This window comes from Microcaecilia unicolor, chromosome 10, assembly GCF_901765095.1.
Source record: "Microcaecilia unicolor chromosome 10, aMicUni1.1, whole genome shotgun sequence".
NCBI classification, from domain to species: domain Eukaryota; kingdom Metazoa; phylum Chordata; class Amphibia; order Gymnophiona; family Siphonopidae; genus Microcaecilia; species Microcaecilia unicolor.
The window spans coordinates 203,040,363-203,053,500 of NC_044040.1; the positions used below are offsets into that span (position 1 = coordinate 203,040,363).

At 45.0% G+C, this 13,138-nt stretch overlaps 1 protein-coding gene across 3 annotated transcripts in view; it reads right to left on the reverse strand.

Moving 5' to 3' along the window:
- Positions 1-13,138, reverse strand: part of ZMAT3 (zinc finger matrin-type 3) — a 50,633-nt gene that overhangs the window by 14,906 nt on the left and 22,589 nt on the right. For all 3 annotated transcript variants that reach the window (XM_030215933.1, XM_030215931.1, XM_030215932.1), the window contains 2 exons: positions 8,678-8,844; positions 7,131-7,231 (listed from right to left, as the gene is read on the reverse strand). In XM_030215933.1, the coding sequence (XP_030071793.1) occupies positions 7,131-7,231; positions 8,678-8,844 (268 nt within the window). The remainder of the gene's footprint in view (positions 1-7,130; positions 7,232-8,677; positions 8,845-13,138) is intronic.

Sequence of the window (13,138 nt, forward strand, 5' to 3'; positions counted from 1 at the left end):
AAAACACACCGCAAGAACTTTCTCCTCCCCGTGAAAACTTAGACCAAATTGTTTGAAATACCTATAAATCAACAGCAACAAAACCAACCTACAAGAAGAACCCTTGAACAGCAGCAAAAAACTGCAGTAGCACTCCATGGCAAATGAACCCAAATCCCTATAAAAACCCATCCGAGAAAGCAGGGTGGGCTTCCGGATTCATCTGATGCACCTAAAGGAAAGAAAATTATCAGGTAAGACAATTTCTCATTTCTTAGCACTAGCAGCAGATGAATCCAGAGACTTGTGGGATGTAGCAAAGTAGTCCTTAACTAGGGTGTGAACCAGAGGCCCCTTTAGAAAGCACCACCGCCCCAAATGCTGAATCAGATCGCAGCGCCACATCCAGACAGTAATGCTTTGAAAATGTTTGAAGAGACAACCATGTCACTGCCCTACAAATATCGAATAACAGAAGCATCTATGCCTCCATCCAAGAGGATGCAAGTGCCCTAGTAGTGCACCCAAAAGTGCAGTGGAACTGGTTTACCCTCCACCAAGTAAGCGGACGCAATTGCTTCCTTAACCCAGAGGGCAAAGGTGGCTTTGGATGCTGCACCACCCTTCTGGGAACCCGCAAAAAGCACAAACAAGTGATCTGATCTGCGAAAATCATTAGAACTCTGCACACATCCAGAAGGTGCAAAAAAGAAAAATCCCATGGGTATGCCTGTCTCTGAAAGGCAGGCATGAACAATGCCTGATTGAGAGGAAAAGGTGTAACCACGTTAGGCAAAAAGGAGGGAACAGCATGGACCGTAACCCCTTCTAGGGAAAACCGAAGAAACGGCTCCCGATATGACAACACATGAATTTCCAATACTTGGTGCACCGAAGCAATAGCAATGAGGAACACTGTCTTCAACGTAATGTGATTCCAAGCAGACTTCTTTAACAGTTCAAAAGGCGCCTTCTGAAGTGCCCTCAACACCAGATTGAGATCCCACTCCGGGCATAGAATGCACACCGGCGGTTTAAGAAGGCACACTCCTTTCAGAAAACTAACTACATCCGCGTGAAATGCCAATGTAGAATGTAGAAGACGGCCTCTGTGACAGGCCAGGGCCACCACCTGCACCCGTAAGGAATTATACGTCAACCCTCGCGTAAGACAGTCCTGGAGGAAGGCCAAAATTTGGGGAAGGAAAGCCTGAAATGGAGACACCGCTCGGTCTGCACAACAGGACTCAAAGATTCTTCACACCCAGGCATAAGCCGCAGAGGTAGACTGCTTCTCTGCCTGTAAGAGCGTAGCAGTAACTTGGAGAGAATAACCTTTCCGCCTTAGCTTTGTCTGCTGAAGAGCCAAGCCATAAGACCAAAGCGGGATGGATCCTCCATTTGAATTGGCCCCTGAAGCAGCAGGTTGGGAAGAGCCGGCAGCAAAAGCAGATCGTCTACCTGCTAACGAACTAGGTCTGCATACCAGGAGCGATGTGGCCAATCCGGAGCCACCAGAATCACCCGCCCTGGATGATGATGGATTTGATGGTGCACCTGCCAATCATGGGCCTAGGAGGAAACACATAAAGAAGACCCGGAGGCCACGGCTGAAGAACAGCATCAATGCCCTCCGACCCAAACTCTCGCCGTCTGCTGAAGAATAGTGGAGCTTTGGCATTGAGATGAGTCACCATGAGATCCATGACCAGCATTCCCCATTTGGATGAGATGAGCTGAAATGCTAGCGGAGCCAGTTCCCATTCACCCTGGGGTCCAGGACATGTCTGCTGAGATAGTCTGACTGAACATTCAGTGTCTGCACAACATATGCAGCAGAAAGCTGCTGCAAGTGAGCTTCCGCCCACCAAACCAGCAACCCTTACGGGTGCAGGTGGTGGCCCTGGCCTGTCACAGAGGCCGTCTTCTACATTCTACATTGGCATTTCACGCGGATGTAGTTAGTTTTCTGAAAGGAGTGTGCCTTCTTAAACCGCCGGTGTGCATTCTATGCCCGGAGTGGGATCTCAATCTGGTGTTGAGGGCACTTCAGAAGGCGCCTTTTGAACTGTTAAAGGTACAGCGAAGGGCGACGAAAATGATAGTGGGGATGGGACGACTTTCCTATGAAGAGAGGCTGAGAAGGCTAGGGCTTTTTAGCTTGGAGAAGAGACGGCTGAGGGGAGATATGATAGAAGTGTATAAAATAATGAGTGGAATGGATCGGGTGGATGTGAAGCGACTGTTCACGCTATCCAAAAATACTAGGACTAGAGGGCATGAGTTGAAGCTACAGTGTGGTAAATTTAAAACGAATAGGAGAAAATTTTTCTTCACCCAACGTGTAATTAGACTCTGGAATTCGTTGCCGGAGAACGTGGTACGGGCGGTTAGCTTGACGGAGTTTAAAAAGGGGTTAGATAGATTCCTAAAGGACAAGTCCATAGACCGCTATTAAATGGACTTGGAAAAATTCCGCATTTTTAGGTATAACTTGTCTGGAATGTTTTTACGTTTGGGGAGCGTGCCAGGTGCCCTTGACCTGGATTGGCCACTGTCGGTGACAGGATGCTGGGCTAGATGGACCTTTGGTCTTTCCCAGTATGGCACTACTTATGTACTTATGTAAGAATCGGGCGACAAGTCTGTACTGCAAGTGCCCCTTTGTCGGTTGATGTATGCCACTGCCATCGTGTTACTGCATAGAAACCAGACTGGCTTGCTCGACACCAGGGGCTAAAAGGATAGAAGGGCCAGCCGAACCACCCATAGCTCCAAGTGATTCATCGACCACTACGACGCCTGTGGAGTACAAACCCCTGGTCACCTGACTGAGGCAGTGAGCCCCCCACCCCGAGAGGCTTGCAGCTGTTACAACCACTGTCCAGCACGGCGCTGCCAGCAGCAGCCCACAAAGCAGGCTCGACCCCTGCAGCCACCATGCCATGCTTTGACGTGTCACTGGTAACCAACAGAGCTGCAAATGGTATAGCTGTGACACCAGCAGCCAGTGGCTCAGAAGTGATTGCTGCAATGGACGCATATGCGCCCTTGCCCACAGAAACAACATCCAAAGTCACCACCATGGAACCCAGTATCTGAATGTAATCCAACACTTGAGGACAAGGGCTGCAAAGAATAGCCCAGATCGGAGACTGCAGATTGACACATTGGTGATCTGGCAAGAAGACTCTGCCGCAATTCGTGTCAAAACGCACTCCAAGTACGTGGAGTACTACTGTGGGCAGTAGAAATGGATACTCAGAAGCTTAGCCAAAATTGGGTGGCGGAGCAGGTGGGGGAAGAGAGGTTGGTAGTTGGGAGGCGAGATAGTGGAGGGCAGACTTATACGGTATGTGCCAGAGCCGGAGATGGGAGGCGGGACTGGTGGTTGGGAGGCAGGAAATACTGCTGGGCAGACTTGTACGGTCTGTGCCCTGAAAAAGGCAGGTACAAATCAAGGTAAGGTATACACATATGAGTTTATCTTGTTGGGCAGACTGGATGGACCATTCAGGTCTTTTTCTGCCATCATCTACTATGTTACTATGTAACACTTGAGTGAGAATGAGTTGACTTTTGGGAAAATTGATGATCCATCCCAAAGACTGCAGCAGCAAGATGACTCGAGCCACAGCCTGCATACTGTCTGGAACTCACGACGTCCTGGTGAGCAAGTCATCTAGATAAGAATGAACCTGGACACCCTATCTGCACAGGAATGCAGCCGCCACCACCATGACCTTGGAGAATGTATGAGGCGCCGCCGTGGCCAGTCCGAATGGGAGTGCCTCAAACTGGAAATTCTCCCCGAGAATGGCGAAGTGATGAAACTTGCGGTGCGGAAGCCAAATGGGAATATGGAGGTACTGTTAGGAACTCTCCCAGCTGGACCGCTGCCAGAACGGACAACAAAGTTTCCATGCGAAAATACTGCACCTGGAAGCATCAGTTGATTCGCTTGAGATCGAGTACCAGCTGGAAGGCATCCGCCCTCTGTTTGGGCATCACAAAATAAATGGAGTAAAGGTCTGAACGCCATTCTTCCGGCGGCACCGGTACCACAGACCCTAGCTCCCTGCGGCATGAAGCAAATGGCCGCCCTTTTACCACACGGGGATTCCAAGAAAACATTTGTGAAGGGAGACTTGAATTCTAACTTGAAGCTGTCTCAAATAATGTTGAGGACACACCGTTTCATGATGATGCAGGACCACTCCAAGAGAAACAGGGACAGTTGACTGATGTCAAGGAGTGGCCCGGCGCAGGAGGAACGCTTAGAGGAGGCCGAGTTCCTCTTATTGGCCCAAAAGGACTGCCTGGCAGGAAACCAAGACCGCTGAGATCCAGACGACTGCTCAGGACTATACCATAACCAAGGGCGAGAGGACCCCAAGCAAGAGGAAGGTTTCACCTTACCCTCAGGCAAGTACTGAGACTTGGTATCATAAAGGCCCTTTGCCAGTTTCTCAAGGTCCTCTCCAAAAAACAGCTTGCCTTTAAAAGGCAGCTTTACAAGGCACTGTTTGGACACCAGGTCTGCTACCCAATGACGGAGCCACAGCAAACGTCTAGATGCAACTGCTAGGGACATCTGCTTCACTGATGCTCGAAGCACATCATAGAGAGAATCCAAAGGATATGCCAGTCCAGTTTCCATGTCCGTCAGAAGAGCTGCTAAGGGAGACTCAATGCCCAGTAAGGCATTCGCAAACTGTTGGACCCAGCTGAGGCAGGCCCAAGCAGTGTAAGAACTAGAGACAGTTGCCTGTAGTAAGAGAGCGGCCACCTCAAAAGATAACTTGACTAGGGCCTCCAACTTACAATCCTGAACATCTTTTTAACGCCACTCCACCATCAACAGGGATTAGAGGCCGCTGCAGCAGGAGTATCCGGAGAGGTAATATCAAGAGCCTGCAGGGCCTCTGTAATAAAGGAAGCAAGCTATTCCTTGTGAAACACACACACCGCCCTGCCGTGGGGTCATCCGCCTCCTCCGGCTGAAGCTCCCCCTCCTCCATGTCCAACTGAGCTCCCCCTCCTCCATGTCCAACTGAGCTTGGGTGGAAAGCACGGCCTGAGAGCCACTATCCTCAGACAACTGTGGGGACAGTGGCACTAGCGATTCTGTGTCTGAAATAGATGTGCAACACTGCCACTTCACTACCGGGTCCCCCAAAGGCTGTACCAAAGAAAGCTGGAAGAGCACCCCCTTGGTTCCGCAAAACGGAGGTCCTGGCCCCCCAGCCTGATTGTTTCAAAAGACAGGCCCTGTGCAGCAGTAAAACAAGAGAAGAGCTTCATGGACCCGCCCCCGTCAGGTTCCCCCGAACGGGTCCACTATCGAATGGAGCTGCCTAGGATGAAAATCTGCAGAGGACGTGCCTGCAAGTGCGGCACCTGACTCGTGCTGCAAAACGGCCGCCGGGCCACAACCCTCCGATGAAGAGACATCGTCCTGTGCTTCAGCTGCACGGGAAACAGATGACGGATCAATAGTTCCAGTCTCCTCTACCATCGGGCTCCCCACGCAGCCTCCTTGACACTGCCCCAAAACTGCTCTCCGCTTACCACAGTGGGAGCAGCATTTTACCAGCTCTGCAGACATGTCTAGCGCTATAGCTCCGACCGACGGAAGTTTTTTTGTTTATGTTTTTTTTAACGCTCACAAAGAGCTAAATATCACTCACCCAGCTGTTGCTGAGGCAAGGAAATGTCAGATACTGCTCACCTCTACCAATCTCTTGATCAGGAACTGGCACCCAGATTCCTGACAGCAAAATTACAATTGCTCAACAAAACTAACAATGGAGAATTTCTCCTTCAAATCTGCTCTTTTTCTTGGGTTTTTTTTTTTTTTTTTGTTACATAGGGAAGGAGAAAGGAGCAAAGCAAGAGGAGGGAGGATGGGGAAGGGACCTGGAGTGACCAGGTGTACCCCCCCCAAAGGTGGCGCTGCACAGCCCAGGCTACACTGAACTAGGTCAGAACAGGAGCCAGCAGCGAGGAATCATAAGAGGAGAAGTCCATCCGCCTGCTGGAGACAGAGAATACTGACTGAGCTAGAAGCATGACATCCCATACACCAGTTCAGTGTTCTCCATCTCCACCTGCTGGTAGATGGACACAACCCACAAGTCTCTGGATTAATCTGCTGCTGGCACTAAGGAAGATGCTATTTTGTTCAAACTGATAACACACCCATCAGGCAGATCTAAATCCACTGTACTGGATTAAAAATTCCTGAGTGCCACCAGGTTACCCAAGCATCTAAATACTGACAACTCATGCTGACCTAGTACAGCCTAAAGGAGGGAGGAAGCCAACTTTTATCCATACATTAAACATACGCTGAAATTGTCTATCTAGTGTGCGGCGGCAGCCAAAAAAAGCAAACAGGATTCTAGGAATTATTAGGAAAGGTGCGAGCAAGAATATAATACCTCTGTATCACTCCATGGTGCAACCTCACCTTGAGTACTGTGTTCAATTCTGGTCGTTGTATCTCAAAAAAGATATGGCAGAATTAGAAAAGGTTCTAAGAAGAGCGACCAAAATGATAACAGGGATGGAACTCCCTTATGAGGACTAAAGAGATAAGAGCTCTTCAGCTTAGAAAAAAGATGGCCGAGTGGGATATGATTGAGGTCTATAAAATCCTGAGTGATGTACTTTCAAAAAGTACAAAGGGGACACTCAATGAATTACATGGAAATACTTTTAAAACAAACAGGAGGAAATATTTTTCACTCAAAGAATAGTTAAGCTCTGGAACTCGCTGCCGGAGGATGTGGTAACAGCGGTTAGCATATCTGGGTTTTAAAAAGGTTTGGACAAGTTCCAAGAGGAAAAGTCCTTAGTCTGCTATTGAGACAGACATGAGAAATCCACTGCTTGCCCTGGGGTTGGTAGCATGGAATGTTGCTACTAATTGGGGTAATACATGGAATGTTGCTACTCGTTGAGATTCCAAATGGAATGTTGCTACTCTTTGAGGTTCTACATGGAATGTTGCTACAACTGGGTTTCTGCCAGGTACTTGTGACCTGAATTGGTCACTGTTGGAAGCAAGATAGTGGGCTAGATGGACCATTGGTCTGACCCACTATGGTTATTCTTATGTTCTTATGAAAAACAAAACCTAGAGGTACCTGTGGGACTTTGAGCAGTGTACGTATTTCTTCTGTTCTGTAGCATTTTATATTCATTCCCTTCTTTGCGTACTCTTCTTTTGCTTGGTTCTGTTGAATCCCTGAAAATGAAATATAGCATAGCATTTATTCTTGTATTCCACATATACCAGACCACTAGGTCAACACGGATCACAATTACAAGATTAACCAGGTATAGCCCAGTGAATATACAGAAATAGTTAGAACAATAAATCACAAACGAGCAATAAACCTTTAACCTATAATATATTTCTGAAATGAAATTGTCTAAGAACTTTCTGAATTGTTTATAGTCAGAGATAGATCTTAGTTCAGGCGGAAGAATCTTCCAGAGTTTTGCAGCCTGAAAAGAAAAAAAGAGGATTCAAACAGACAAGAGAATCTTAACCCCCTCAAGGGCTTGGATATGCAAACATATTATTATCTCTCAGAGACCAAGAACTTGATTCAGGGAGAAATTCAAACAAAGCATACATATAAGATGGGGCATCACCCACCACATAAAATCTTTAAAAAGGAAACAATCAAATTTAAATATCCTAGCTTCCACTGGAAGCCAGTGGAGGAACAAAAAAAAAAAATCTAGTTACATGATCAGATCTAGACAGTGAATACGTAGGTCTCACTGCTGCAATTTGAGTCGTTTGAAGCTTTATAAGAGCATTTCTTGAACAGTTTAAATAAATAACTGTTACCATCATCATAAATGTTTTAATAATATATACCAAACTTTTAGATGGCAGCTCAAAACAATTTTATTTTATCAGCTATCACATTCAGCTAACACAGAGATACACAATTCCCTCTCCCAAGTCAAACCTGATACTTATAATTAGGGCTGCACCATATATTTGTGTTTGATTCGATTTGGCCCCAAATAGTGCCCTGAATACATCATCTGTATTCAGCCAAATAGTGATTTAAATTTGAATACGAATAATCTGGGGCTCTACTGTGCTAAATCCTACTGAAATAAAACACTTGATCTCTGATTTCATGTTGCTTCTTTATTTGTTACTAGTAAAAAAGGCCCTTTCTGGAACGAATGAAACGGGCGCTAGCAAGGTTTTCCTGGGAGTGTGTATGTTTGAGAGAGAGAGCCAGAGTGAATGTGTGGGTGTGAGACAGAGTGAGACTGCCTGTGTGACAGTGTGTGTGTGAGAATGAGAGTGTGTGACAGGTCCCCCTCCCCTGTTCCTAATGCCCCTCACCGCGTTCCCTCCCCTCCTTTTCCTCCTCCTTCCCACACTTTGGGTTCCTTAAGGCTTTCAAAAGTCTATGTACCCCCGTGGCCCTAACGCCCAGTATCCGGATACCCCACCGCTTTCCTCCTCACCCCTCCCCCAAGATGTAATACTTTCACGTCCTTCATTTTTTTTAAAAAAAGTGTCCTATCTACCCTGTGTACAAATGCCGGGCATTCAGATTGTGTTCCTCTCGTAAATTTTCATTTCTTTCATTCATTCAGAATTATATTGTACTAGTAGCACCAAAATCAGCTTTAGTGAAAGCTAAACAATACCTACGAGAGTGCATTGTTTTGTGCTTCAGCTAGACGTAGCCTCTTAGCATGATTCTTTCCTTGATAGTGAGCCTGAGCCACAACAGGAGAACTAAATGAGGCATCACACAGCTTGCAGTAGTCATTCTCTGTTGCCATAATCACACGGCCACCCGGTCTGGAACAGCCCACCTAACAAGGAAGAATCGATCATCATAAAGAGCTTGCGTTTGGATTTCATTGATGCTTATAATCAAATAGCATTGTCTCTTGATTTCAATCCCCACTAAACATATGAAGGGTTTATGACAGAGGCACAGATTCTGAAATTGAAACAACATATTCCACGTCATCTCCTTTAAACAATTTAAGATTTTCTATTGTTTTTGTTACGAAAACATTAGGTAGACAGTAGGGCTGAAATGAGAAAGAGCTTTAAAAGAATATTCCACAAGAGTATCCTACAGGAGCAGAGAGAATAAAAGGATACCAGTCCAGTCTAAGGAGCTCATTTTCGAAGCAGGTTTCTCAAAACGGCCAAAAAAAAAGTCCATCTGCCGAAAACGTCTAAATCACGATTTATGAAAAAGCAGAATTTGGAAGTTTTCCACCGAGTTCACCCAAATAGCAAGGGGGCGCGTTTTGGGCGGGACTAGAGCAGACCCAAAATTAAGAAGTCTTTCAGCGATAATGGAACAGGAAGACACGTCCAAGTCTAACAAGAAGTACATTATCTACACCTGTTTCAATCACGTCCAAGTTTAAAAAAAAAAAAAAAAAAAAAGAACACACTGAAAGACCAGCTGAGCACTGGATGGATTAAGGCTTGACCCCTTCCCTAATTCCCTAGTGGATGTCGTCCCACCTCCCATCCGCTTAAGAAGTGAAACTGAAAGGGGATACGAAGTGCTATGGCAGGATCAGGTTTTATGGGCAACACCCAACAGAGCAGAAAGCAGCTCCTAGGAATAGCCTAGTGGTCAATGCAGTGGACTGTGAACAAGGGGATCCAGGTCCAAACCCCACTCTACCCTACTACATTTTCTGGTGGAAATTCTGAGCTCTCCAAAATCACCAAATTATCTTTTGTACCTAAATACAGGAGACACCTACAGGTTTGAAGGCTATTGTAGTAGTGTACAGTTAGGTACAGTAGGGTTTATTCTGTTCATGGAGGGCTCACAATATAAAATACAGGAGTTATGGTGGGAACTGTACCTGGGTGCCATTGTTTGAAGTCCACTGCATTGACCACTAGGCTGCCCCTCTGAGTTGCAGGGACATCTTTGTGGCTATTTCTCTTAAAATGACGCCAGATGTTCTTGGCCCTGGTTTTTTGGTGTTTGTAAGTTGGACATGTCAGTTTGGAAAATGGCTCTTCTTTTTAGGCATTTTCTGTGGAAAAACATCCACCTTAGAGTCATTTTCGAAACAGAAATCCAAACACTTTTCCAGTTTAAAAAATGGCTCTAAAATGATTTTTTTTTAATGTAATGATCTAAACATCCCAATTCTGACAAATGCCCCTCTAAGACTCCCACTGCAATCATTCACACACCCAATACACACAAACTATTCCCTACACTTCTAGAGGCCTCTACTCATTAGAGCATAACAACCTGCTTAGAAAGACAGATTTTTTAAAAAAATGTGAAGGGGTCCTAGTTTCCACACAAGGTTATGAAGAAGTTAGCCCATAAGTCTAAGGACATCAGAAAAGGGGGATAAATTTATAAAGCATCTTCCACATGTAAAGCATGATCTATATTTGAAAAATATAAAACTGAACATAGTTATCCATGCATAAGATATAGGTACAGGAAGCCTGCAACCATTTTACATCAGCTGCATCTTGCATATACACATTCCTGGGGGCATGGTTTGGGCAGATCTGTGTATTTTATAAAATACTAGTTATTGTGGTCTAATGAAGCTAAATGTTATGATTTTGAGGAAAGTAATTCCTGTTTCGTTTATTTTTTGTTTCTAAAGCTGTATTTCACTTAGCAGTTCTTATGTCTGTATAAGTTGTAAAATTCAATAAACAAATAATACAAAACAAAAAATAAAATACTAGTAAGAAAGGCCTGTTTCTGAGGCCAATGAAACGGGCACTAGCAAGGCGCTTTCCTTACCATCCCCCTCCCCTTGTTGCTGGACTTACCCTCCGTGTTGATCGCGGCGGATCAGGTGTTCGGACGGCACTCGGTGGGGGGGATGGAGGATCTGCGTAGGTCGCTGTTTTTGTGTGTGCGGTGGGGGGGGTGAAGCGTCGGAGGGTGGTGGAACTGGGGATTCGTTGAGTGTCATAGCCCCGCCCCGAACGTCATCACGTTGTGACGCAAGGGCGGGGCAAGCACTCATGGTGGGAAAACTGATCTGGACCATGACAACTTAACTTGGAATGCTGGGTAAGTTTGCCTCATAGAACGTTGGCGGTGCGTTGTATATAGAGTGATATGCATACACGCACACATTTATACTTTATTCAGAACATGTGAACATTTGTTTTTTGGTTTATTGTTTTGTTTTTATGTTAACATAGGCGTCTTGTTATGAAGTTGTCCCCACATGTTTGAACTGGTCACCCGAGAGCCCCTTTAAATGGATTACCTTGCCAATTTATTATGCATGATGAAGATTAAAAAGGAAAACCCTCACAGCTGGAGAGTATTCATTTTACTATATATTCCTCTTTATAAGCTGTATACAAATCAGTTGATCACAGCAATATTCATTCTCAATGTAATTCATAAAAACCAAAGTCAACATGAATAATGAATGGGATGTTGATGCCAATCGGTATACTCTCAACTTTCCCCTCCCATTCAAAAAAAATAATAAATCTTTCATAGCTACGTATTTAGGAAAATAAGCATAATTTGACCAGAAGCTTTGGAAATGCAGATACCTACGGCACACCAAGCTTTTATGAGTGGAATTAACTAGCTACCTTGCTTTCACAACAACTGGTCTATTATTTTCATCCATTCGAGCATTACCATCAGTGCAGAATACTGCAGCTCATTATATTTGTTCCACTGGTTACCGGAAGATGCATGTGATCAGTTTAAATTGAAAGTACTACTGTTTAAAGCATATCATGGTACATGTTCGCATATACTTGCAACCAGTTATGCATCCCTATGCCCCTGCCTATTTCTGATCTTCTCAACATGCTCTTCTTTTGGTTCCATCCTTAAAAAGTGCTGCAGAAAATGTTCACACATGCATGTAACTTTCAAGTTTGTTGATCCCTTGAAATGAAATTCCCTTCCAGTATCTCTTTGGTTGTTAGAACAACAGATACTATTCAACTTTTTGTGATGAGGTTTCTTTTATAATTTGACGTATACTGTTGTCAATATTAATCTGTCTAATTAACTGTTTATTGTGTGATGTTTTTGTCTGTCCCCTAATTAGAAAGTTGCTCGCGCTGTTCCGCCCTCCCGCCCCTCACTGTCAAAGCCCCATCCTCGGAGCCCTGCCGTCCTCTGAGCCCTCCACTCGCTAGCCCCGCCCTCGGGCTCGCGCTGTTCCACCCTCCCGCCGTGTCACTCACTCAGTTCCTCGTGCTGCTCAAAAAAAAAAAACGTCATGGGGGCAAGGGGTCAGTAACGCGGGGGGGGGGGGTTGAAATCGAAGGGACGGGGGAATCTGCAACTCCGTGGGCGGTGCTTCGAAACAGCAGGACTGGTTGGAGTCGGTGTTGAATGGTAATGGTACAAGAAATTCTTGACAGGATTCACAGTTTGTCTGGTTATGCTGGTTTGTGATGACAACTACTGTACAGTATATAATGTTGATTTTTTTTGTTCAACAATAAATGTGAATTCTTCTTCATGAAAAAATAAGACATCCCCTGAAAGTAAGACCTAGCGCATCTTTGGGAGCAAAAATTAATATAAGACACTGTCTTATTTTCGGGGAAACAGGGTATTCCAAACAAACTGCATAGTACAAATTGTCCAAAAGCAGCATGTTGATGAGATGTTTTTAAGCAGAACAAAAAGGTACACAACTGAAGTTGCCTTCACTCAGTTTTATTTTTTTAGTTTATTCCATTTGCTATACTGCTAGGCTTTACACAAAGAAGGATCACAGCTGTTTACAATAATAAAAACAGAGCCGTTAAAAATCAAAGCAGAAAAGAACTACATAATCAGATAGAAAAGTCACCATCAGACAAGACAATCTTGAATACACTCAGATACCCACTGAATAAGTAGGAAGGCCTGCTTTGGAATAAAGGGGGCCAATGCACCAAGATATCCATCAAAATATGGTTTGTTTGGATGCCGACTCCCCTGGTTTATTCGGATTAATAATAAGCTGCTAAAGGAAATAGTGCGTTTTCAAATCCAGGCTGAAAGCCCACCCCTTTGACACTGCATTCGACTCCTAACCACTACTCACTTGCCCTGTACCTTTTATCCCTTACCTCTTAGTTTTCTGTCTGTCCGTCCTATTTAGATTGCGAGCTCTT